The sequence below is a fragment of the Strix uralensis genome, chromosome 1 (assembly GCF_047716275.1).
Source record: "Strix uralensis isolate ZFMK-TIS-50842 chromosome 1, bStrUra1, whole genome shotgun sequence".
Classification (NCBI taxonomy): Eukaryota; Metazoa; Chordata; class Aves; order Strigiformes; family Strigidae; genus Strix; species Strix uralensis.
In genome coordinates this window covers 13,652,080-13,676,746 of record NC_133972.1, presented here as the reverse complement: position 1 = coordinate 13,676,746, position 24,667 = coordinate 13,652,080, and the positions used below count along the sequence as shown (strand labels likewise).

At 41.7% G+C, this 24,667-nt stretch overlaps 1 protein-coding gene across 5 annotated transcripts in view; it reads right to left on the bottom strand.

Annotated features, from left to right (window-relative positions):
• The window catches only part of HECW1 (HECT, C2 and WW domain containing E3 ubiquitin protein ligase 1), a 270,071-nt gene that overhangs the window by 66,167 nt on the left and 179,237 nt on the right, over window positions 1–24,667 (bottom strand). For 3 of the 5 annotated variants that reach the window (XM_074890150.1, XM_074890071.1, XM_074890231.1), the window contains 5 exons: window positions 16,646–16,788; window positions 14,533–14,633; window positions 11,932–13,299; window positions 8,393–8,494; window positions 2,294–2,444 (listed from right to left, as the gene is read on the bottom strand). In XM_074890150.1, coding sequence (XP_074746251.1) covers window positions 2,294–2,444; window positions 8,393–8,494; window positions 11,932–13,299; window positions 14,533–14,633; window positions 16,646–16,788 — 1,865 coding nt within the window. The remainder of the gene's footprint in view (window positions 1–2,293; window positions 2,445–8,392; window positions 8,495–11,931; window positions 13,300–14,532; window positions 14,634–16,645; window positions 16,789–24,667) is intronic. The other 2 variants (XM_074890307.1, XM_074890380.1) reach the window with 2 other exon arrangements.

Sequence of the window (24,667 nt, the reverse complement as noted above, 5' to 3'; positions counted from 1 at the left end):
CTATCAGCAAGGTCTATGTTTGCAGTTGCCTCACCTAAAATGATTCTCGGGTGTGTTTGCTGAAAAACATTTCAAATAATGAAGTTTGAAATACAACAAAACAGTATTTCTGAAATGAGTGCTTAAAACAAAGCCTGATCATCCACAGTGCTGATAATAACCATTTATGAAAAGTGGTTTTCCTCACAATCCTGAAATCTGGACATGTGAAATATTTGAAATTAGCTGTAGGACAACAATAATTTTAAAAATTGTAACATCCAGGTTGAAAATACAGAAATTATTTGTCACTGGACAAACGCTCAGAGATTCAGTATGAATCTCTTTTACTAGAATCTTAGGAAATGTTCCCAAACTTGGGAACAATAGGAGACCTCTGCATTCAACTTCTCAAATCAATAGAGCTCTTTGGCAGGGAGTAGAGAACCATCAGCTTTTTTCCTTTGTCCCAAGAAGCCATGACAGTTCATGCTTAATAAGCTGCGGAGCACTTAGTCTCCAATGGGACTCGGGTAAGGAGAGACACGCCACTGCTGAAAACCCTCTATACTTCTCACTTTGTAACTGGATATGTGAATACTAAAAATAGAGAGATTCAAAGAATGTCAGTCCTATTAACTGTCAATTCCCAACCCAAATCAGTGATAATCAAGTCATAACCAAGAAAGCTAGGCAGCCTACATGAAAACATGGAATAATAAATCTTGAAGCAAGGAAGTCACAAAGACAATGCCCACCCTTCAGTTTCTGCTGAGATAGCTGGTTTAATGATTAACCTGAGGTTAACTAACAGAATGGTAAATTCTTACACAGACTCTTACAAGCAGTTACTCCTTTCTTGGTTATGCTGCACTACATGAGTCCAATACAACCTCAAAAAAACCCCAACTGATATATGTCCACAACAGAGCTTTCTGCTTTCTGTGGCAGACAAATAGTTTGAGCTTTGACATGGCCCAAATCCCTCTTAAAGACAAATGCTAAATGGCAAAGTCATGTAAATCCATTGAAAGAATTACATTAGACATTCACTTCCTTTAGGTTTGTGGGGGTTTTTTGTATTAACATGGTAGTTTGACACATTCTTAGGAAGCTATAATGAAAACAAATACTGAGCAGGTTCTGCAAGACATAACACATGTTATGAAATGCTATCCAAAATACTGAATTTTGGTGGAAAACATTGTTCAAGAGTATGTTGATGGTGTCAACTTAAGTTGCAAAACAACCACTTTAAGAAGGCTGGCTTGGTCTCTACAAGTTACATACATTTCTAGTTGTTGTCATTCAGGGCCCAGTTCTCCTTACACACAGTAACTCCCAAACTATTCTGCAGTCTGAAAGACTGCATTGAAACTTTGCATCCTTCTCTCAGCTGCAGATATTCCTCTTAGCCCAGAAAAAAAAGACCAAAAAGCTTTCGTGGCGTTTTACGTGCTATAGTTAGAATATAATTTCAGTTTTGCTTGTCTTTTTCTAGAAACCATATCATTACAGTAAGCAGGGAATTAAAAAAAAAAACAACCTTTTCTGAAGTAAAAAAGGAAGGTTTTTGACCAATTGTTTATTTTTTCTTTTTCCTTTTAAATTTAGTCTGAAAAGCAAGCATGAGAAGGAAACTAAACAAATCTATGTGTGGACTAGTCAAACAAAGGGAAAATGCGTGCCATGTTAAGAGATATCTCAGCCAGTTCTGAATGAACTGACAGATTTACAGGGCCCAATGCAACACTAAGCAGATCCGTCTATGTCTAGAAATGTGTACAGTTTGATTAGAGTAGTGCTCTGCCCTGGAAAAGGAGACAGACCTTTCAACAGGCCTAACTAGCTTGAGTAGAAACACCACACTGATATGGCAACACTATTTCAGTAACAGTCAGCTCAGAAACCTCTGCAGCGTAGCACTAGATGCCAACCCATCGATACCACTCTTACAGTTAAATAGCAAAAGCAACTCCATCTTTTGGAAGAACACTTCTATCTCTTCCAGGAGTCATTTCAAAACAGTTTTCCAAAAGCCTCTTCTTGCTTTTTGAAATGTTTTGCAATATCTTTCACTCAACAGCACTTCTTCCATGGGCAAGATTGGGTACTGGACACCAACAGCTGGCACACCAGCAGGCTGAAGGAGATCAGCAGTGGGGACAGGAACGTGGACATTGGACTTGGACAAGGAGGAAAGATAAATCCTTAGGGAGCCAATGCGATGCACTGGGTAAGGAAGGAAGCTACTGGGGCAGTGTTGGAAAAAGGGGAGCGCAGATCTCAAGGGAATATAGGTGCAAATGCTCACCGCCGGTTCAGCTGCTCCATTTGCTGGATGGAGCCAGACCGGTGGATCCCATCTGGCGTCGCTGCGGCTGTGGGGCGCTGCCACGTGGTGGTTCGGTTGACGTGATCAACGTAGAATACCCTCCCGTGGCTGTCTATCCGGGCTTCCCAATCTAGGGTTGGAAAAAAAGGAAGGGGTGATGCTGTCAGTGTGATGCCTCCCAGAAAACTGAAACGTGGGAGATACATATAAACACACATATGTATACACAGACAGGGTATATACACACGAGAGATACTATACATAGTTTACATGCGTGCAATATATATTATGTGTATATATTCAAAGTATACACTTCAATGTGTATATATACTATGTACTTGTCTCTATGTATATGCAGTATATGCGTATACATAAACATTTCACACACAGCACATAGGTAGCCTATGGAATTCACTACCACAGACTATGAAAAACAAGTGACATAGTGGCTACATTTTTTAAAGGGCTGGATAATTTTACAGTTAGTAATACTAGTTGGCTGGATTCATTGCAGGTCGGGGTAACCACATAGAACCGACCCTGAGTAGAAGAGGATTACATCTGAACTAATACAGCAACTCCCATGTTTTCTTTTTTGTTATGTTTCAGAAGAAACATGTTTCATTTCTCTCTTTTTTATAAAGTGGCTTCAAAGGATACCATACAGCAATTACAGGCTCGCCTGAAACCTGCTCACAGCCTGGTTGGATACATCCTTAGAAATCTCTCTAAACAGATGAGTACCATAAATCTACTGCTCTGATGAATGCCAACTAGATTGAAAGTTTGCAGCATAATATTGAGCCTTCCATCACTACTGTTTCCTGCTAATGTTTATGTTGTCCCATGATTGAAAACTGGAAGTTATTTGGTATATGATGGCTTGTGGAAAATGGTAATGCTGATAAAAAAAAAGTGTTTGGAACAGGAGAAATTAAAAGTGAGTTAGCTAGCAAAGCCACATATCAAATTGGTTGGAATGTATGAAGTAGTGATATAAATTAGACTTGCTATCTTCATCTTTCTACATGAACCATCAGCTGATGACGTATCTATGTAAATATATGCACATACCTTCTACATGTGTTTATATACAAACCTCACTCACATTCACACACAAATGCACATATGGTGATTACCTTTGGTGGCAAACACTTCCTCTTATTCCCATATTCTTACTATGATACCCTCCTCCCTGATGAGTCCACTCCTTCTTCTATGGTTTTCTGTGATCAAATTCAGGATCAGCTGGATTTCATACTTTATGTATTTTATTTTCTGCTCTCTAAGAGTAGGACTAAAGTTGTACCTCTTCCTGCTGCACCTGGAAACCTGTCCTTCATGACCAGTTCCCATCCCCTGAATTCTGGCCCTGGATAAACTTGGTTCCCATACCTGGGTTAGTCCCAGTCAAGTGTAGGCTGTCCCTGACATGTTAATCCCACAAACCTTAGAAGATGGGCACTGGGAGTCCTTGGAGGCGTTTTCTGTAAGACTCCAAAACAAGGAAAGCCATATGCACACACATTATTTCTTTCAAAGCTGACTGTAAATACCTCAGTCCTTATAGACGCAAAACCTATAGCCAGACCACAGGTACACACAGAGCATCTCTCACTGTGAACATCACTATATAATTCCTTCCACTGGGTAAAGTTTCCCAAGGATGCTGTAGCTGTTTCAAGAACATGATCATAGCTTTGTGAAAATAATGTCTAAACCATAAGACAGTGAAAAACAGCACATCAAGTACAACAGACGCACATTGAAGGAAATCAGACCGACACACGAGGCAGGCCCAAGGCCAGAGCCTTGCTGAGCACGCTGTCACCGGTGGCAGGTGTACCACCGTGGGGGGGGAATGGTCCTTCTGGAGTTATGCATTATCTGCAATATCCGCAAGGAAATAATCTTGGCCAGATCAAAGGTAACATGATGTACCTTAACATCACGAAGATCTTCATTTTCCTTGGTGTTGTCTGGCAAGGGACAAACCCTAGCCCTCACCCCAAACTATTATAGTATACATATAACAAGTAGAGAATAATAAAGATTGATGGATAACTAGAAGCTTGTAGGCAATGCTGTAGATCCACACTCCAGAAAGAATCACAGAATCACAGAACCACAGAATTGTCTAGGCTGGAAAAGACCTTGAAGATCATCCAGTCCAACCATCAACCTAACATTAACAGTTCCCAACTACACCAGATCCCTCAGTGCTTAGCTGACCCTACTCTTAAACCCCTCCAGGGATGGGGACTCCACCACCTCCCTGGGCAGCCCATTCCAACGCCCAACAACCCCTTCTGTAAAGAAATACTTCCTAATATCTCGTCTAAACCTTCTCTGGCGCAGCTTGAGGCCATTCCCTCTTGTCCTATCGTTTGTGACTTGGTTCAAGAGACTCATCCCCCCTTTCTGCACCCTCTTTTCAGGGAGTTGTAGAGGGCGATGAGGTCTCCCCTCAGCCTCCTCTTCTCCAGATTAAACCCCCCCAGTTCCCTCAGCCGCTCCTCATACGACATGTGCTCCAGACCCTCCACCAGCTTCGTTGCCCTTCTCTGGACACGCTCGAGTCATTCAATGTCCTTTTTGTGGTGAGGGGCCCAAAACTGAACCCAGTCATCGAGGTGCGGCCTCACCAGTGCCGAGTACAGGGGTAGGATCACTTCCCTGTCCCTGCTGGCCATGCTATTGCTGACGCAAAACTTCTGACAGCCTACAGAAGACACCAACTGGTCATATTGGTCTGAAGCCTGCTGATAGACACTTAGTAAGAATAATACTACCCGATCATGCAGTCAAACAAGGGCTTCTCATAGTCCAGCCCTGTGCACTACTGGCTCTAGAGGCCATGGGGTAGTGTCTCTCTAATTAAATGCAGCTCGAAGTTCCTAAGCTCCTAAGCATAATACTTACAAACCCATGAGCAACGAAACTTGTCCAGAGCTTGGAGGTCACAGTGAAAACATCAGGTCAGGATCATGCAGGCTGCATTACAACTTCACGAAAGCTGGATGCAACAGACATCCAGCAGTAGTACGTAGTACGTACAGACATGAACTATGCCTATCTGGGAGCATTGCTTTATTCATTTATGCTTTACAGGTATATACACTTGAAACCATGGGCTGACACTTGCACTGGCATGCTAAAATATTAGGAGCTGCATGTCACATGGCTTTTGAGAAACCTTCAGCCATACTGTTCCTTGCAACAGCATTTCTAATCAGCTGAATACTCTTCTTTTGGTCACCCAGGAAGGCTGTCAGGAGGTGGTGGGCGCGAATACTTTTGTTGTACTCAGGTGGCAGGTGCACTTTCTGTGTTCCCACAAGACAACCTGTAAGTCACACAAGCCACTGAAGCTGCATATGGTGCCATATTTGTGCACAGATGGATGGATACCTGCACAGAGAGATGAACTGGCTGACAGGTGAACTGACAGACAGAGCTCTGCTTCTGAGCTGTGCTCAAGTCCCTTCATGGTACTTCAGGGGCATAGGTGATGTAGGAAGCAGCCAAATCTCCTCGGGGTCTTTTGTTAGTTTTTCAGGCAAAATAAGACTGTCACTACAACAGAGACTAACCTCCATCTAACCTTCACAGTAAGAGCATGCTGGAGCACAGGCTGGGGAGAGGACAGTACTGGTTCTTGTTCTCCAGTGATCCCCTCCATCAGCCAACTCGTATTTCACAGCAGCCTCTGAAACCGCTCTGATTTATACCAGAAGATGCAACTTTTTCTGGCAGGACCATAATTCTGGTGGGGCAAAGTAAATACAGCGTCTTTCCCTTTCTAAGCTCAGCCACACCTTCAGCAAAGAGCAGCTCTGAACTGGGCACATGTATTTTTCTTGGCTTCAGTTCTGTAGGGTTTCGAGCAGTACTAGCAAGCACATGCATAATAAGGAGTGACTATTAATGCTGTCATGAGACTGTACAAACTCTGCAAATCTTCCATCAATCTTGTATAGGCCTTAACATTCAGACTGGTCATTATGACATTCCTACATAAATAATGAATCTCTTCTACCTTACTTTCCTAAAGAAAACTGTCTTAAATTAAATTTCCTCCCCAAGACCAACTATTGTGGGGTTATGATGAAACAAAGTTATTCAGAAAACTACTCAAAAGAGAGAAGACTGTCTAGAAGATTCTGCGTGACCAAAGTAAAACCAGTCAATGCTAAACTTGCAGCACTGGCACCTCATCTTCAACTCGATTTATGGATGGAGCTAAGGCTGCATGTGAGAATTAAGCCAACTTTGATCATATAACTCAGGTCTTAAAATATAAAGTTTCTTCCTTTCACATGACTGAAGAACTATTTATCTAGGATTAAGAGGCATTAAAGGCACTGAGATAGTGATACTGAATGCTAGAAGAAGAAACATTTCTAGATTAAGGCTGTAGTTTTCATTTTGAAATTACTTAAAATTTTATGGAGAGTTTTTGGAAACAGGCTTCCTAGGTGATATTATCCAATTCAAATTTTGCCCCCAAAATTAATTTAGTACAGTCTATTCCTATTAAGATCAATATATTTAAGCCCACAGCATCAGCTATTGTAAAAATGATGTTCTATGCAACTGCTAAAATAAAACCCTACAAAGGGATATCACTTCTGTACTGTATCACCAGACGTTGCGTTTCTTGTCCTTAAACCCTGTTGTGAAAACACTTGTGAAAACCAATGGTAGAAATATTTGCCTTTTGAGGATAATTATAACAAAGAAGAAAAATGTATTAAATTGGTGATGTAAGAATATGGAACAGATTTGCAGTATGTTTTGTTTACCTGAGTGGTGTCAGTATCCTATCGTTAAGTCATCTAATGGGGAATATGCCCTGTTCACAAAGTGTTGAGGTAAGAGTGGGAGGAAGACAAATATTTGCCTGTTACAGAGGTAACCATTCCCATTTCATCATTCACTGGCAAGCCAGTGGGACTCTAATAAGACTTCATCGGGCTAAAGGCATTTGAATCATTCATGCTACTGTGCAGCTGACGCCAGCATCGGGGCTATTTTCAGCTTAGGGAATACTGTCAGCATGGTTGGTATATGATGAATTATTTGTTAAGGGCACCATAGGCCAAGTAAGTGTGTTCCCTTCTTGGACTTTGAAGAAAATAGAGTGCTTTGTTTATACACCTGGCTGTTTTTCTGAGGCACGGCACATTTCAGGGTGTTAAATCATGTGCTGAAGTCGAAAGGTGATCAGCAGCACGTTGCAGGGCATAGAGTGCGCTCTGCTGGGCACTTAACGCCAATGCAAAAAGCGGGGTAATCCTCCAGGAATACGCAAGGGAAAGGCTACAGGCAAGTGAAAACATCTCCAGCAGTTGATTCGGTTGTAAAAATCCCGTATTATCAGCCTGCTAATCGATCACACTACTTAAGACCCTCTCATTTTTATCCAGCGCAACTGCAGACACCATTACAGTCCATAATGAACATAAAATTCACTGATTATCAATTCTAATTTCAAAGACAGTCCAACGAGACCACACCATGTGAGCTGCCTTTTCCCAGCTTCTGCTGGTTTTGCTCAGATTTGGACCTGTCTGTCCCAGAAGCACCCTGACTGTGAAAGGGTTCCTGCTGGGCCTGCAAGCAGAGCTGACAGACCACGGGGACTGCCACCCCAAACCACCTTTGAAGTTGGCTGTGGAAAACCTGGAGACAAACATTACAGAAAAATCAGAGTATGTTGCCAATACACCACCCTCAGAAAGCTTTATATAGTGAGGCTTCCGGAACACCTGACAGATTCCCGCTCATTCAAGTCTAAACACACCAACTGGCAACAGGGAAATATTATTTTAATTTCATGGTAGCTAAGGAAGAAGATGGACCAAGGCAGAGGGAGGTTATGGAGCTTGTCCAAAATAACATGACAACACTTGAAGTCAGGATCAAATAAGGGAAACAAAAGGGCATATTGCTTGGGTTCTAGAGAATGTATATACAGAACAGATGGGGTTATTTAGAAAGACATACTGACCTCTACACTGTTTGAGTTAACAGGAAAAGCTGAAAAATGCAATAAATTAAAAAACTAAAGCTTACTTGGTGGAAGAGGCTCATCGATAGTTGGGTAGTGATGATGGTCAGGCCTCAGAGAAGGAAGCTGGCTGACTGGCTGAGAATTATGGAGTAAAGGACAATCACCTACGGACAAGATATTCAAGACATTGACAGTCATTCACCGCTTTCACAATGTGGTTCAAAAAATGTGCTACTGTAAAACAAGTGATTATTTTTAAAATAGGTTAGTCTGGTATACTAGCAGCTCTGGTTATTCCTATTTTCAGGCACTATTTTAATAACAACTCATATGCCAAAGAATTGTTAAAATAATGCAGTCAAGGCTCTGATCTCTGGTTTGAGTCAATACTAAACTATTACGGGCCAGATTCTGGACTCATAGACACACAAGTGTAAGCGAGAGAAGAATCAGGCTTGATCTCTGAGAAATACTGTGCATGTACAACCAAACTCAAGCTTCTGCAGAAATAGGCAGGAACATGCAAAATCCTGGTTCCAACTTTTAATTCATCCCATCAGTGGAATACAAGGCTAAAAGCTGCCTTGGATCTTTCTCTGCTTTTCCAAAAGATCAATGGCCATATAAGTGGACTGAAATGTCAGGATTTTGCAGTCCCAGCAAAGCAGAAGACCATCCCCTTCTATAGCTATTTTTCAAAATTCAGAGAGTCCATCTTGGGTGGAAGGAGGGAGAATGAGAGAAGGACCAGAAACAGGTAGAAGACAGGTGGTAGAAGAGGAGGACAAAAGATAGTGAGACATAGTCAGGATCTGAGATAAAGAAGGAAGACCTGAGATACAGAAGAGGGAAAGAAGAAGAGAGAGAGACACACAGCAGACAGTGCAGAGGAAGTTTTTAAACACTAACATTGTATATATGTCTATATATCCAAATACAAGATAAGTGAAACCTAAGCAAATGTCCAAACTCATGTTCTGTTGAAAGGTACAAGTAACTTAAGATCCAGTCAATGTCTATAGAATCCTTTAAGAAACTAAGAAGTTACAACAGGGATGAAAAAGCATTCCTTATCTTAGACTTAACTGTGAGAATAAGGAACCTGCACGTTAAAACTTCACAGGTTCCAGAATTAAGATTCCTTCCTGGTCTGTCCTTAAACTCTTAGAAACCAGGACTATTTATCCTACTATCGGACACATTTTCATATTGCGTGGTAACAGTTTTTCTCTATAACCTCCAGCTCCAGATGGGCCTGTTAATACAGATACAATCTGAATTGCATAAATGTAACATTTACATGCATCAGGAAGATGCAGCTTAGGGAAAAAAATATATTTAGCATTTCCAACACCACCAGAAAATTACATAAAGATACTTCAAAATTAAAAACCAGACCATTCAGCTAAGCCAAACTCACTGTGTGCTGGCTGGTTTAGCTGTCTTTAATGTCAGAATCTTAATAGCCTAAGAATGAACATTTTGTAAAAAACCCAAACATATAGCTATCAGATGTAAAAAAAAATTACCAAAAAATATGTTTTTTCTTTAAACAACCAACAGCTAGAAGGCAGAAGCCAGTTTTGGATAAAACTGTAAAAATCTCACACCATCCAGAAGTGAGAAAAATCACTTAGACAAAAATACTCCCTCTTCTAGGTGGTCTGATGATACCGTATGGCCTGTTAAATGTCTTCATTAAACCACTTGTGTATAGGCGTATCTCACAGTTGCATCTGCTGCATGTTTTGAAGAGACAGCAGAGTTATGTAAGTTATTACTCAGTGCTAAAAGTTCACCTTTCATAGCCTTAAAAACTGTGCTGTTACTACAGGTGTTGTAGCACCAACTACCAGATCATCCATCTATGTTTCTTTACTTACCTCACCATAATTGACTCTCCCCTAGTCAAGATAGTTACGCCAAGCCAGCGGAAGCATAGTAGTATCGGTCACCTGGAGTAGATGGAGGTGACCACATCTACTGTATTTGTAACGGCTGCCAAGTCATGAAGCAACGTGTGCATTTACTGAAGCACCCCCGCTGATATCAAAAAAGTGCTAAGAGCCGGGCTGCCCTTCAGACATACTCTTTCTCAGCTAATCAAAGCAAAGCCACTGTGAACGCTGCAGTGCCCTTTACACAAGCTCAAAGGGGCACGATCTTGGAGCTGTACTGAATCCATATGCAGAAGACACCTTCTCCCCGCACATCCCCTCTCAAAAGTACACACAGTCCAAAATAACCATCAAATCTGTAAGCACGGTCTCACACACACATACACACACACACTCATGCCCCCTTAGGTATACTTGCACATAAATGCTGTCCACATGCAAAGACCCTCACCTGCAAGGGTTTCTATACCTCTGCATACTTCTGAGAATTTAATGCTTTGGGCTATACTCTGCTCTGCAGAGCCAATAATTGCCTAGGCCCAGCTGTCTACAAAGTCTTTACACAGTCCAGCATATAAGGCCACCCTTACATCTTTCTTTCTGCTGGAGCAGGGTCTGTGGCAGTGGAAGGTGGGGGCAAATAAATTGGGAATGGAGAAGGAAAAGTAGAAGGATGCTTTAGTTGGGGTTTCTCAGCGATCCCCAAATATGTTATCCTTTTGGTGCCATTTTAATTTGGCATCACTCATAGTGGGAAACAGATGACTGGATTTGGGAATGCAAAGACTACCTCTTGACCTTGTTGCATACTCTTTAGCTGTTGCTGAGGCCTCTACTTCTTCAGCTGGAGAGAAACTATACACTAGCTGAAGAAAAGATGAGTGATCAAACCCACCCTTTATGTAACTCCGTATGACATAAAACGAGTTACCAAAGGGAGGAATATAATGTAACGGTTTGGAGGGATTGGAAAAAACAGTACCTAAATCACAAAGACAAAAAATTACTTCCTTAAGTATGTTTTATCTCTAGAGAAGGATAAGGAGATGAGAATTTTGTTCAATATAGTTCAATTTTCAATGTATCTAAGAAAACAAAATCAATCTCTGTTGAGTTGTCCTATGGACTTGTAAAATCTGAGGTAGATCTGTTTCACACTTGGGGAATCGGAACAAATGGGGCCAGAAAACTGCGTTCATAAGAGACATATATTTAGATTTCTCCATGCTTATGACTGTGCATGGCTACCAATCATATACAAAAACTGGCCAAGATCTTTAGCTGGTGTAAATCAGCATATCTGCCCTTTGACAAGCACAAGCTGGTCCTCTCACTGACTATCAGAGACATGGCAGCACATCAGATATGTGAAATGGAACAATCCCAGGAAATAAGGAATGAGTTGGTGGATGTGATAATGCTGATCTGCCACATAACTACAGTAGCTAATCTTGATTTTATAATGATGCACATATATCTACAGGAATCCATATATACAGATCCCCATCTGATTTATCTGGTTTTGCTGGGATTTTTAAGGACAGGCTCAATTATCCAACCCTCCCTGATATCTGGCCCAGCTCACAGCCCCCAAATTGGTATGAAATAAACCGTGAGCTATATCTGAAACCTTGATTATCTGATGCCTTCTGTGACATGCAGATAATCAGGGTTGCTCAGCGCATCGATTCTCAGGATCTAACCTTCTCTTCTGCTGCTTGGACCTGCTATTGGGGTGTCTAGACTCTCTGTGGCTCTTTGTGGATTCCCACCATGAGCTACTAGTTCATCTGGCCACTGGGAGGAGCCATCCACTTGCTCCCTGTCCAGCTCAGGGCTCTGCACTGAATCTGGCACTGACTCAAAAGCACTGTTCTCCTCCTCATCATCATCCTGTGAGGAAAAGACAGTGCTCTCAGAAATCTTTGCACTGTCGACGGAGGAGAAGCGGGTATGGCTGGAGAAGCGGTTGTTACTGTCATAACAGGAGGTGCTGTAGCAAGAAGTGCTGTAGCAGGAGGTACTGTAGCAGGAAGTGCTGTAGCAAGAGGGGCTGTAGCAAGAGGTGTCGCACGCCTCACATTCGTTGTCATCATTGGGCCTGGAGCTCGACTCGCTCTCGCTTCCTGTCCTGGGGTGTTCCCCATCCAACAGCCCATCATTTAAGTCAGAGAGTTGCTCATCCAAGGTCCCTGGTGGCACCATGCTCTGGCTGACGTTCTCTTCAGCCTCATTTTCCAGAGGAGGTTCTGCTGCCACTGTCTCACTCTCACTGACCATCTCCTTCTCCAAAGCCTCCTTGACTGTAGACTCCTCGTCATTCTCCCCACCGTTGCCACCATCTTGCTCTTCTTCCCCATCACTGCTCATCTGTGCCGAGGGCAGGCTGTGGAGCAGGTTGTGGATCCGTATGTAGTGCGTGCGAGGGGTCTCTGGCTCACCGCAAGCTGAAGCTATGACTGTCTCAAGTTCAGACACAGGCAGGGAGCATGGCCTGTTTTTCCTCTTTGCTGTTGTCCTCAGCTGTAGTTTGTTCTCTTCCTCCTCCTGGGCTGAAGCCCCTTCTTCTTCCTGACTCTTCTCTAGGTCCTTGCCAGCATGCACATCTGCACTCACCTCATCAATATCTAACGTTTCTATGCTGGTCAAGACTCCACCATCTCCCTGAGTACCAGAATTGACTTTGTTATTCTCCCTAACTTCAGTCTCAGGAGGAGACATGCAAGCCAGCAAAGCCAGCTGCTCCGTGAGGTCCGTAGCACTCAAAGAAGGCAACACTTCTCCTGGGATGGATTCCAAGGGCTCAGGAACTGGCACCGCATCAACCTCCCCATCTCCTGCTAGCTCTTCATTTAAGCTGTTCTGGTTGACTTCCCCAGGTGGTTTGACAGCCCCTGGGCTATCGACACTGTTCACACCGTATCCATTTAGCTGTTCTGGAGCTGTACTTTCTGAGGTCACTGTGTTGATGCATGGAGGCTCACCGAGGCTTTCTTCTGTGGGGTTGTTCACAGGGCTTTCCTGGAGGTCAGCTGGCTCAGGATCTGCACTAATGGAGACCTCTTCATCATCTGTAGGGGACAGCAAAAGAAATTACTTACTCCTTTAACAAGAAGTGTTGACTGAACCAGAAGCTTGGCTGCGGGGGCACAGGCATCCACAGCAATCTGAGAAAATTAAAAGCATAAATTATAGTGTGAAATGAGTGGGCAACTAAGCAACTACCAAGAAATGCTGATTTTTTTTGCTAGGCAGTCTTTGTACAGTGGATTTAACAATCACAGGACTTACTCATGGTGGTAATCTGTATGCAGCACCCTGCCTCTTTGCAATATAACCTGAAGGTAACATCTTGAAACTTCTCTTTGAGCCAAACCGGCATTGGAGGGAAGAGCATGTGAATGACAAGGAAGTCTTCCCTCAGGTTTTAATGACATTTTTCTTGCATGCTGAAGCTAATAGGACTCCACAACAAAGGACTTAAAACACTGCTTTTTCACACCCCTGAAAGGCAGAAACGTTCCCCAAAACGTCGTTTGACGTGGTCCTCATCTGCTCCCACCTGCTCCCAGATGCCAGACAACCTGGGCTCTTTCACACCATCCAGTCAAAAGGCAAAAGTCAGGGTTTTCTAGCAAGGAGAAGGTCATGATTTCCAACCACTAATACAGCTGCTGTTGGCTTGGCAAAGTGTACCTGAGAGGGCACTGCCATAGAGAGGCAAAGAGGCCCTGAGCAATGCTACTGAGACATTGACATGAAAACATGACAGTGACTTCCTAGTAACTACAAGAGAATGTGAACCAAAACCAAACTAAAAGGGAGGGAAGGAGGGGAACACTGAATTATTTTTTGGTTTACTTTTTTCATTAAAAACAATCAAAATGAGAAAGTTTCTAATCATCTCTACTATTAAATTCTCCATTTTTACTTATGAAGAGCTCAAATGCAGATGACTCTACAAATAACAGCCCATCTAGCACCTCCCCAGGATAGATGCTAGAGAAGCAGATAAGACTTTGGTTTTCCACCCTCTTCTCTCCCAGTGATGTAGCAGAGTATTTGAAGCAGCATAGAACAGGGGGATATGAGACACCAGTAGCTCTAAGCTAAGGGGAAACAGGGAAGAGGTTGTGACTCACTACGCATCCTGTGACGGGGGACTTTATGCACCTTCCTTTGCTCATGACTGTAACCTAAAGTCCCAGAGCAGTCAGGAATGAATCCAGATTTCTGAGGAGAAAGAATGCAAGGCAAAAAAAAAAAAAAAGCTAAAGAAATGATGGGTCAAGACTGAGAATTACCTGGATGGATGGAAGAAGTTATCTCAAATCGGAACTGCAGCTGGCCACTGACATGATCTGTAGGAAGCCTGCGACCCAGAGTGTAGCTTACAACCCTGTCCCTGAAAGAAAACAAATATCGTCACAATAGACTATAACCTACCCAATGTCTACGGTGCATAGATAAAGCTGCTGTGTCCTACAAAAATACATAATGGTTTTCAAAGGCTATTCAATCCAGCCATGAGGGCATGTTGACTTGCATACGAGAGAACGAATGGCAGAGAAGGAGAGGACAATGTCTTCAATTACAATGGAACAGCTGAGTCAGTGAGTAAGACAGGCTTCTGGGGTACACAAGCACGTATGTATATATAGAGATAACGGTGGGAATGGAACTTCTGCAGTATGGGTATGAAAATACCGACATGGGAAGCAAACAACTCCCACTTCAGCTATTGTAACAAGACTACTTCCCTGCTGATCTGACCATATCTACCCTTCTGTAGAACCTCGCATTTCTGTATTTCCTTCCCTTCACCATCTGCATAAAACTCAGCTTTCCTGTCCTTTCTTTCAAAATCCTGTACAGACCAGTCCCCGCTTACCACCTTCTCTTTTCAAACTGGCTGAATGACTGCTCTTCATCTCTTTCCACCCCTCTTACCTCTATGAAGCTGAAATATCAGGAGAACACCTTCCTGACAAGGTTGATCAATGACTCCATTCTGTCCTTGTGCAGGTCCCTCCCTTTGCCACACTTCATCCACCCCTCAGAACAGAATGAAACTATAGAAGAGATTAACTTCCCAGCTGCCCAAAATGAGGCTGAATCAATCTTTGCAAAGCATATTTTGAGTGTAAAGGGTTCTAAATAGTAATATTTATACATCTTTTGAAGAAACATAGTTCACTTCCAGCTGGGCCCAATATATTTGCTAGGATAGTTTCACATGCATCAGAAACTCATATAAATGAGATGATCTCAAGACGTGCGTATGATCGTTCTGAACTTTTGTGTATACTTCTCATTGAGCTTGCCTGAGATTTAAAAGCCACTATGGTATTAAAACTAAGCCAGATCAGGTGCAGGTTGGAGGCACTGCTCTTGGCAAAGTATATCCTTAGATAGACAGTGTTTACAATAAGGCAGTAAAATAGGAAGATATAATCAGAAGATGATGAGAAATCTTCTCATGCAGAGGGAAACCAATGATATCAGTTATAGGGTTCTACCTTCCCCAAGCTGTTCTTTTCCATCTGGTTTCTAAAAAGCTCCTCTATCTTCCCTACTTGAGAAACAGGGAGGTAGCTTAGTCCCTTCTGGTAGATTCAGCTGTCAATATTACAGCCAGTTTCTGAACCAGCTGTTCAAAACCACTTCCAACAAGCTTAGCTTCCTGCTGTTCTGCTGAATGGAGATCCAATTTTCAGAAATGCCTTCTTGGAAACTGCATTGCATATGCTTTCCTCAGGAGATCACTCCTTCTCTCCCTGCTCTTCAAGGTCTGAACCTTAGAAGTTTAGAGCCAGCCTTTTGGCTTTGTTTGAATACTATCCATCTTCCTCAAATTGGTTTGTGTTACTTTGGCAGCATACACCTTCCCAGGACTTCCATGCAAAGGGGAAGCAGGGCAGGGCTTGTGAGCTCAAGTGAACTGGTTATTCCTTGGCAGCAAGGTAGGGTCAGAAAGATTTAGTTACAACATGCCACGTATACTTTTTTATAATATTTCCACTGTCCAGAAATTAAAGGGAGGAGGAACAGATCTGGCATGATTTTAGCCCATAGGTAATTCCCTGAAACATGAAAGCAGCCTGTTGATAACATTAGAAGAATATTCAAATTGAAAATATTGCACTCTCCAGATTCGCAGCCATGATACACAAAACATTCTTTCCTAAATGCCAGCTCTCACTTTCCAAAATGCAATGGATAAGGTATAGAGGGAATTCCTTGTGTGGCCCATAGTCCTATAAATTCTAATTAAGACCAACATTATTCATCAGACAACTGTCAGTTTAATAACTCCCCCTCAACATCATTATATCACTATAATGATGTATCACCAGGGACTTCAAAACAGCAACACACTCGTTAAACAATGGAAAGTAGCATAAGCAGCAAATTTACCCTATGGCATGTCTTTCCAAGAGGCGTTGAACCGGCATAGAGAGTTTTCCCAGGAAACGCTTGATGATCGGTCGGCTCTTTGCAAATTTGTCTTTAACTTCTATTTCCAGGACATCCGTGGGCAGGGAGACAAAGCTGAATTGCTGCAATAAAGGAAGAGCACACAATATGAAACTGGTGGCTGGGCCACAACAACACACAGTTGCTAGTGACTTATCGACCTGTGTAAGTCTCTGGCTTTTTCACAGGACAGAAACAGTCCTTGGACCCCAAGGCATAGGCCTGCAAAACAAAAAGAGTTTGGCCTGAAAGCAGGCAGGTGAAAGCACCCGATAGGGACTGTGTATGCTGCACAATCAGGCTTGGCGAGTGCATGAATTTAATTTATTCATGTCATGGTAGCATCCAAACACTCTACACAGGGCTTGCCAATAGTAAGGACAGTACACCTACACTCTGCCCTAGCAACGATTATTGATCAAAATGTAATTGCACAGATTATGGGTTTTTTCCTTCCCCCCCCAAGTTCTAAAAACTTTAAATAGCTGCATGGAAGTACAACAGAACTGGCAGCCTGAAGAGATGTTTAGTCAGCATTTTCCTCCAAGTGAAATTGGTCCTTTTTACATTTGACTAGCTATTTGTGGTACTTCAGCTGTGAGGTGCACCTCAGCTACTGAGAAGCGAGGATCTAGTGAGGTGAAGGACACAGGATCACAGTTTTCAGATACGTCCTGAAATCTCTCCCTCTCTTGCTCATCCCTGCCGCAATTCAGAAAGGAAAAACTCTGAAAATACTGTTTACCTGGATCAATCTCCTAACCTAGTTCACAGCATAGTCCCACAAAGAGCTAAACCAGAAGGTAGGCCACGGCACAGGGTACCGGAACACAATACTGGAGAAGACAGGAGTGGCACCATCTAAAACTGTTGTTGTCACTAAGTGCTTTGAAACATGCGACCACCACCTCAGCTGATCTGCTTTTAAGAACATCTATTTTTAGTTGCAAGTAATGTTTCAATAAGCTTTTAGAGACTGTGTGCGTGCAAAGCTGAGGTTGGAAGGAGGAGGGTGATATTTTAGATTGTAGGAGCAAGGAAGTCCATGTGTACAGCTTCCAAGCATGGGAGCATTGGGGCACCTGGAGATGTCGGGAACTCACCATAGGGAAAGCAAAGTTCTATTTAAGAATAACAGTGAAAAGCAAATATATTAGATAACTTGGCCTTGCTTGCTCCTATACTGGCTAAATTCAGAACAGACTTGGAGCTGGTGACATGGGTCACAATCATTTTTCCAAACAGATCTGCTACTACTAGAATACCATCAATCAAAAAAAGCACATCTCTGCTGTGGTGCACAACAGTAGGAGAACTGTGAGACTGCTGTTCACCTAACTGAAAGGTCAGTACTGAACTGGAAGACAACTTCTGTAGTAAGTGAATATTGAGATGGATGAAAGGATTTTCTAGCTTTCCCACTGCCAAAACCAATCTTCACAACAGAATCATGCTCTGGGTTATCAAGGCCTGGAGTTAGGCCCTAAATTGCTTGCTCTGTTGAATCATGATCTAATTTTCAGAAATGCTTAGTTTGAACATCTTCAAGTGAAACCAGTATCAGTGGGATATTCTGTTAATCAGGCCATGCACAAATGCAAATAATCAGAGAAATACAATTCAAATAACAGCTAAAGTGTTACTTTCTTCTCATTTTCTTCTACAACTTTGCAAAAATTACCAGAGAAGATAAACCCCACAAAGGGGAGAACATTAATTCCCCATGTATATTTAAAGTTGCCTTGGAAAAATAAGTTGTAGTACCATTACTGTTTCAACTGCTAAAAATCTTGGGTAACTGCCACTTCATGACACTTACAAGGAAAGCAGAAAAGAATTAACTTTTAACTGAATGAGGTTATTGTAACATACAGCAATTTGCCATTTTATGAATTCTCCATTATTATTATGCTGTTGACATCCATGTTGTAAAAAACTCTCTGTGGGGTAGAGCATGCACACACACAAGTGAAGACTGAACTGTTCATAGGTGGAAAGTAAAACATAGGTTAATGATCTGCACCTTTCTACATTATTAATATTTTGTCTTGTTGTACAATTCTGAAGCAAGTCAGAATCTGCATGGGCATTTGTTTCCATAATATCAGGTGGAACCAAGCCTGACAGTTCCTTCCTTGCACAAGAAACACATTGACATTTTCCAGAGTGATTATCAGCACCTGAGCAGAGAGTACGGCTGCATGGAGCAAGATGTGTTGGAATCAACCAAAGGAAATGTTCTTTTTCCCATGAACAGCTGTGCCTCTGAGACGTACAAATGCCAGGATATTCCATACAATTCGTAAAATCCAATAGTGTTCTGATTTCATCACTTGCCAACCACATTGCATTTGGGGATACATGAGACTGCCCTGGGACCAGCCCCTGGTCCATGATCACAGTTCCCAAATGCTTCTAGGAGAATGTTCTGATGCACAAAACCAGCAGCACCTCAGAAACACAATTAAACCTTTAAGACCAGAAGCGTCTGTGGCAGAGCTCAAAGGTTTTGCCATTTGGAAACAACTGCAGTTTGAGATCAAAAGTGAACTCAGTGAAATGGGTTTGTAGGCACCTTGTAAAATAGTGATAATTTTACATAATTCAGTTTTCCATTATCTAAGCACTTGCTCCTGCTCTTGCTCTCATCTAGATTAATGCTTAATGGGCAAGATTTTTCTAAGGCCATCCCTGACCGCAGATGCCTCAGGCTCAGGCCATCCTGACTGAAAAGCCCAAAGGAATCCTTGTTTGCAGAACACACGGGCCTCTGGCCCTTTGAAACATGGATCCCAGAGAAACATCTAGGTTTGAGAACTCAAAAACTTATAAATGTGTTTTCAAAAATCACTTTTGAAAACATGTAGGTTCTTGTGATATTGAAAGATGAGACTGTCTTCTTTGGATGTGGAAGCTAATCACCATCAAATCCTAGTTTCCCTCTCTTCCTTCACCTTCTTTTCTGACAAGTGCCAGCTCATGTGCCTTAACCCCAAAACATCAGCTGCATTTACACCGTTCAAAGCCTTGGCCTTTACTATCCTATCTATCTGGAAGAGAAAGGACCCTGTGTTTCATGGTCTTCTCTAATATAAGTAACATAACACAGTAGTAATACATTACTGCTGCAATAAATTACATCCTTTCCTTGGCTAGTATTTGGTAATTGCTGCACTGCAATGGCCAGCTTGTGAAAATGACAGCACGAGCTTCATATCTAAGTTAAAAAAAAAAAAAAAAAGACACCTATTATAAATTCTGCAGTACCCTTGGGTTCACACTCAGTGATGTTGTGATTAATAATTTATCCCAAGGAGGAGCGAGAAAAGGAGGCTATAGGATCACAACAGAGATAAAAATTGGCTTTCTTCAGGATAAGGAAAGTTTGATGTGGCTTCCTACACGTGTCCAGACACTACACCGCTGATAACCAAAAGTGCTGCATTTTAAGAATAAGTCTGCTGCCATTTTTTGATGTTACTATTACAATTTTTACTGTAAGTCTACTGTTATTTGGAACTTTTCTTATTATCATAACTCCTAGTGTTACAGAATTAATTCAGAAATTAAGCTTTCACATTAAAAAGAAGTATAACATTTGTGGTTGCAGAGAAAAACAAGAATACAAAAATTTTAGTACAATAAGCCCAAATGTATTCCTTTAAAAAGACTTCTGATTCTTCTGCTAGTCACTCCTTGAAGCCAGATTCTTTTATGTTTTGCAGCTGGCATTGGCTACCATGCATTTTCTTTCTCAATCTAAGACAGCAATCTTTAAGCTGTATATTTTCACTGGGACCACAGCTCATTTTGTGGCTTGTTCATTGGTTGGTTTTTTTGCCACAAAAATTTAAGTTCCTTGAATCTCAACCATTAATGCAAACTCTGCAAGACTGGTCAAGAACTTCATGGAACCTGCTGGAATTCAAAGACGCTAAACTGAAGTATACACTGAGACTAACTGTAGAAGGGTGTACTGAGGTTTACATAAAATGGGCTTGTTTCACAAAGAACAAACTGAAAATATAATTTCTGGCAGTTTTTAAATTTTTATGTTCTGACTTATTTTTTTCCAAAGCTTTAGCCTCTCCAGCTGTCCAGAGGTCCACCAAACTTGACAACGGCTGCATGGATGTGGTTTGTGACTTCGCCTGAGGCTTTCTTTGTACCTGAGTACAAAAACTCTCAAATGGATTTCAACACAGGTACAAACTCATCTACCAAAACAGCTATAGTTTCAAGGCTAAAGCCCCACTCAAGGAAGAGACTTTGTCTAATGACTGATTATGTAATTATTTGGATAACAGCAGAAAACGGGACACCTGGGAAGAATAATCCGCAAAAAATGATGGATAGAACTTGATGTTTTTACCTGATCCCTAAACAAAATTCAAGTAAAATGCATTATATAAAATGTGGGGAAAAAAACTCTTGACAAGATATCACTGGACCCACAGTTTATATATGATCTACAGCAGTCAGTGGACGAACAGATAACAAACAAGAAGTTAAATCTCTATTCTTTGATTAGCCCGAACCAGTAATTACCTACAACGTTGCATTAGTCACAGTGCATTACCCTGCATATCACATCAATTATTGCTTGGTGCAAAATGACTCCTAGAACTTGAGATGACACATGACACAGCACACTCCACAGAGGAGATGGCAGATTGCCTCAACAAAACTGCCAAGAAATTACCATTAGGAACAACCTGTTTCTCACAGGGTGTCTGGCCCTAGAAATAGTCTCAGACCCCATCTTGTGCATGTAGCGTATGAGCTGTCCCTTGTCTGACCCTTACCAGCTAGGGATGAGAGGGCTCCTCTTTATAGGTTAGATGTAGATGAGTAGAGATCACAGACACCCTCACACAGTGAGAAGCACCACTGGAAGGATGAGGTGGTCAACCAGTGTGTATGGTCTGGAAGAATCCCAGACTGGAACATCCCCAGAGTTAGGGGCTTTGGAAGAGAGTGCAGGGAAGCTCCAAGTGCTGAGCTGCAGAGGGGAAGACCTTTTTATTTTCCTCTAGAAATGTATTAGGGCTTACAAGAAATGGTTATCTGTCAGGTGTGTTCCTAAAAGGAAGCTATACGCAGAAAGTCTGAACACAAGGAATGACTGAAGATCCCTAGTACATCTGGATGTACATCATGTGCCATAAGCAGCAGCAAGGAGGCCTTGTGGATACTCCTGTTTCCTGATTCCTGGAAGGCGCTGGCCATGTCTGCATCAGGAAGGCATGTGAGTGGATCTGGAGAACAAAGCAGCTGGTGCTGTGCACCACATCTGGACATGTTGCAAGGGTTTTAACCATGAAGTAACACCAGGCTGGTGCCCTGGATTGAACTCCCATTATCATCTGAAAAGTGTTCAGTGCACTCCTGAAGCACATCTCTTGGCTTACTTTCTGCTGAGAGTAATTCAGTTCATGCACTTTAAGACTGCCCAAGTGGTGTCTTTATTGGGGAGATCAGGAGATTTGCTTTGAAACTGATCTCTTGAATGGAATGAAATACTATTGTAGGTGGACCCATTGAATTGTTAAGAACCATGATCTATAGAACAAGGTAATATTTGTATTATTTTCCCAATGTCTTCAATTGTTCCCTTTTTAGGGTGTTCTTGCATCCCTCTGGAATTATGATGGCTAGGAGGAAACAGACTTGCTCTAGAAGCAAAGCCATTGCATTTCTCTAATTTCCCCCACTTGTTTAGCTGTTGATGCCCGTCCCACTTGTTAAGAGTGGCAGCAGATCCAATGATTGCTTAGTTACTACACGTTTAATGAAAAGAGGCTGTAGGATAGGAGAGACCCTATTAATTCCTCACTAAAAGAAAAGCTGCAGCATTATTAGACACTGGAGAATCTGCACAGCCTTAAGCTGCCCCAAACAAAGGAAAAGCTTTAGTCGATATTTTCTTGGGCACCAAAAATCAACAAGCCATAATTATTTATTTCCATAGAAATGCAGAGAAGGGAGGGAGAGGGAAGAGCAATAGTGACATGATGGAGAGAACCACACCAACATATTAAGTCTTGGGCTAAGAAGTGTATCATCAGTTTTGGCTCTGGTCAGTAGTAAGTCATTAGGATTCTCCTCTCATTTACACAGATTACACAGCTGCCTCCTGCAGGTTCACTCTCACAGAGACACAAATCAGAATCAAAGCTACCTCGAATCAGCTGACACATTCATACTCTCGCACCATCTCAATGACCTAAATGTAAATCTGATTTTACATTATTGCTGCCATCTTCAAGCAAGGTCTGAAAACACTGTCATAAACACCACTGAAGGAGTTTCAGACAGTAATCTACCTTTCAGTGCCTATTTGCTTCCAGGCTCAAGAATGGTTTTACAGACACAGGTGATTAATTTTCTTAGAACAGATCTTGTGGGGGTTTAATGCGTGACATATATGGTAAAGAATAAAAGCACATGCTAATGCTGACCTGCAGAATACATCTGTATCCATTTATAAGATAACAGAACCATTTCCAGAGCTTGACAATAGTTCTCATAGAAAGCCAGCTAATGATGAAGATGATTGATTCCTGTGTTTTATTTTTACCAATATTATTTGCATCCCTGAATATGGATCGATCACAGTGACCAGCTCTCAGTAAGGCTATCAAGGAAGTTGTTGACATGAACAGAGTATTTCCATTAACACCAATTAGACAAGTTAAGTGCAAGTCAAGTTCTTTAAAAATAGTGAGTATAATAACTGGTGAAAGGTAGATAAATTAATATGTTGGTGACAGGAAGAATTAGGTTCTTGATTTGGAGTTGGATAGAATTAAAAAGAAAATTTATTTGTGATATCTATCATGCCACAGGGACAATACAAGCAGAAGTAAATCTTAAAAGGCTGTAAATTACATCTGATGGATGAAGACAGATTTAGTCTTTCAGCTGAATATTTCATTAGTAGGTTTTTTGTTTCAAATACTCCAGTGGAACAGTTACACTCAATGCACTCGTCACTCTCCATCTGTATTATTCTGTTCCCTTTTCAAAAACCTCTTTTACATATCGCTACTATCCCATATACAACACTACTCATATGAACAACTGGATAAGCTCGTGGGGAATTCCAGTTTCTTAATCTTACTACAGTATTACTCAGTGACCACACAAAATACAGCAGAGTCGGTAGGGCCAAGCACATTGCTGCCAAAGGCTGGGACATGTCTACATGTACTCTGAGAGAGTCCTGGAATGCAGCAGTGACTGCAGGGCATCAGATCGAATGTGGTACCTTATTCTGGCATGTCATGGTTTTTTTTTTTTCCTACAGAAAAGGGGTGCACATAAATATGTGCTGCTATTCTAAAGTACGATTCAATCCTTTCCCAGATTTCTCCCTCAGATTCACTACCTCTCTGTATTGGAAACAAGGACTAAAAAAAGTCCTTCCCATCTATTTCACGTAGAAATTCAGAGTTACTAGTTAATAGGCTCATTGTGAATTCTCTCTGATGGCTTAGATAGTTTTGCAAGATGTCTCTTACTTTATTAACGGCAACTTTCAGCCCTAAGACATTAGAAATGTGAAAGAACTTCTGGATAAATCAAGTGCAAACACTGCTTAAAGAGTCCGGGTTTTTTCTTCATCTCCCACACACTGTCTATGAATTTATTAGCACAGCATAGGCTGAAAATATTTGAGGACTCTCATGAGCACTAATACACAAGATTAGCAAGACTGATAGTCTTCTAGATTCAGAAGTTGTAATTAAAATGCATTTCTAGAAGAATAACATATTAAAAAAAAAATCTAGACAATTTTTTTCACACCGTAACCCATTCCTGAAGAAACTGAGGTTGTCTTGAGCTTTCACACTTCAACCATCACCAGATATTCAAAAACCTGCAGCTGTAAAATCAGAGCTTTTCTGTGGAGTCAAACTATGTTTTACACTTTACCTGGCCATGTGTGCAGAAATGCTA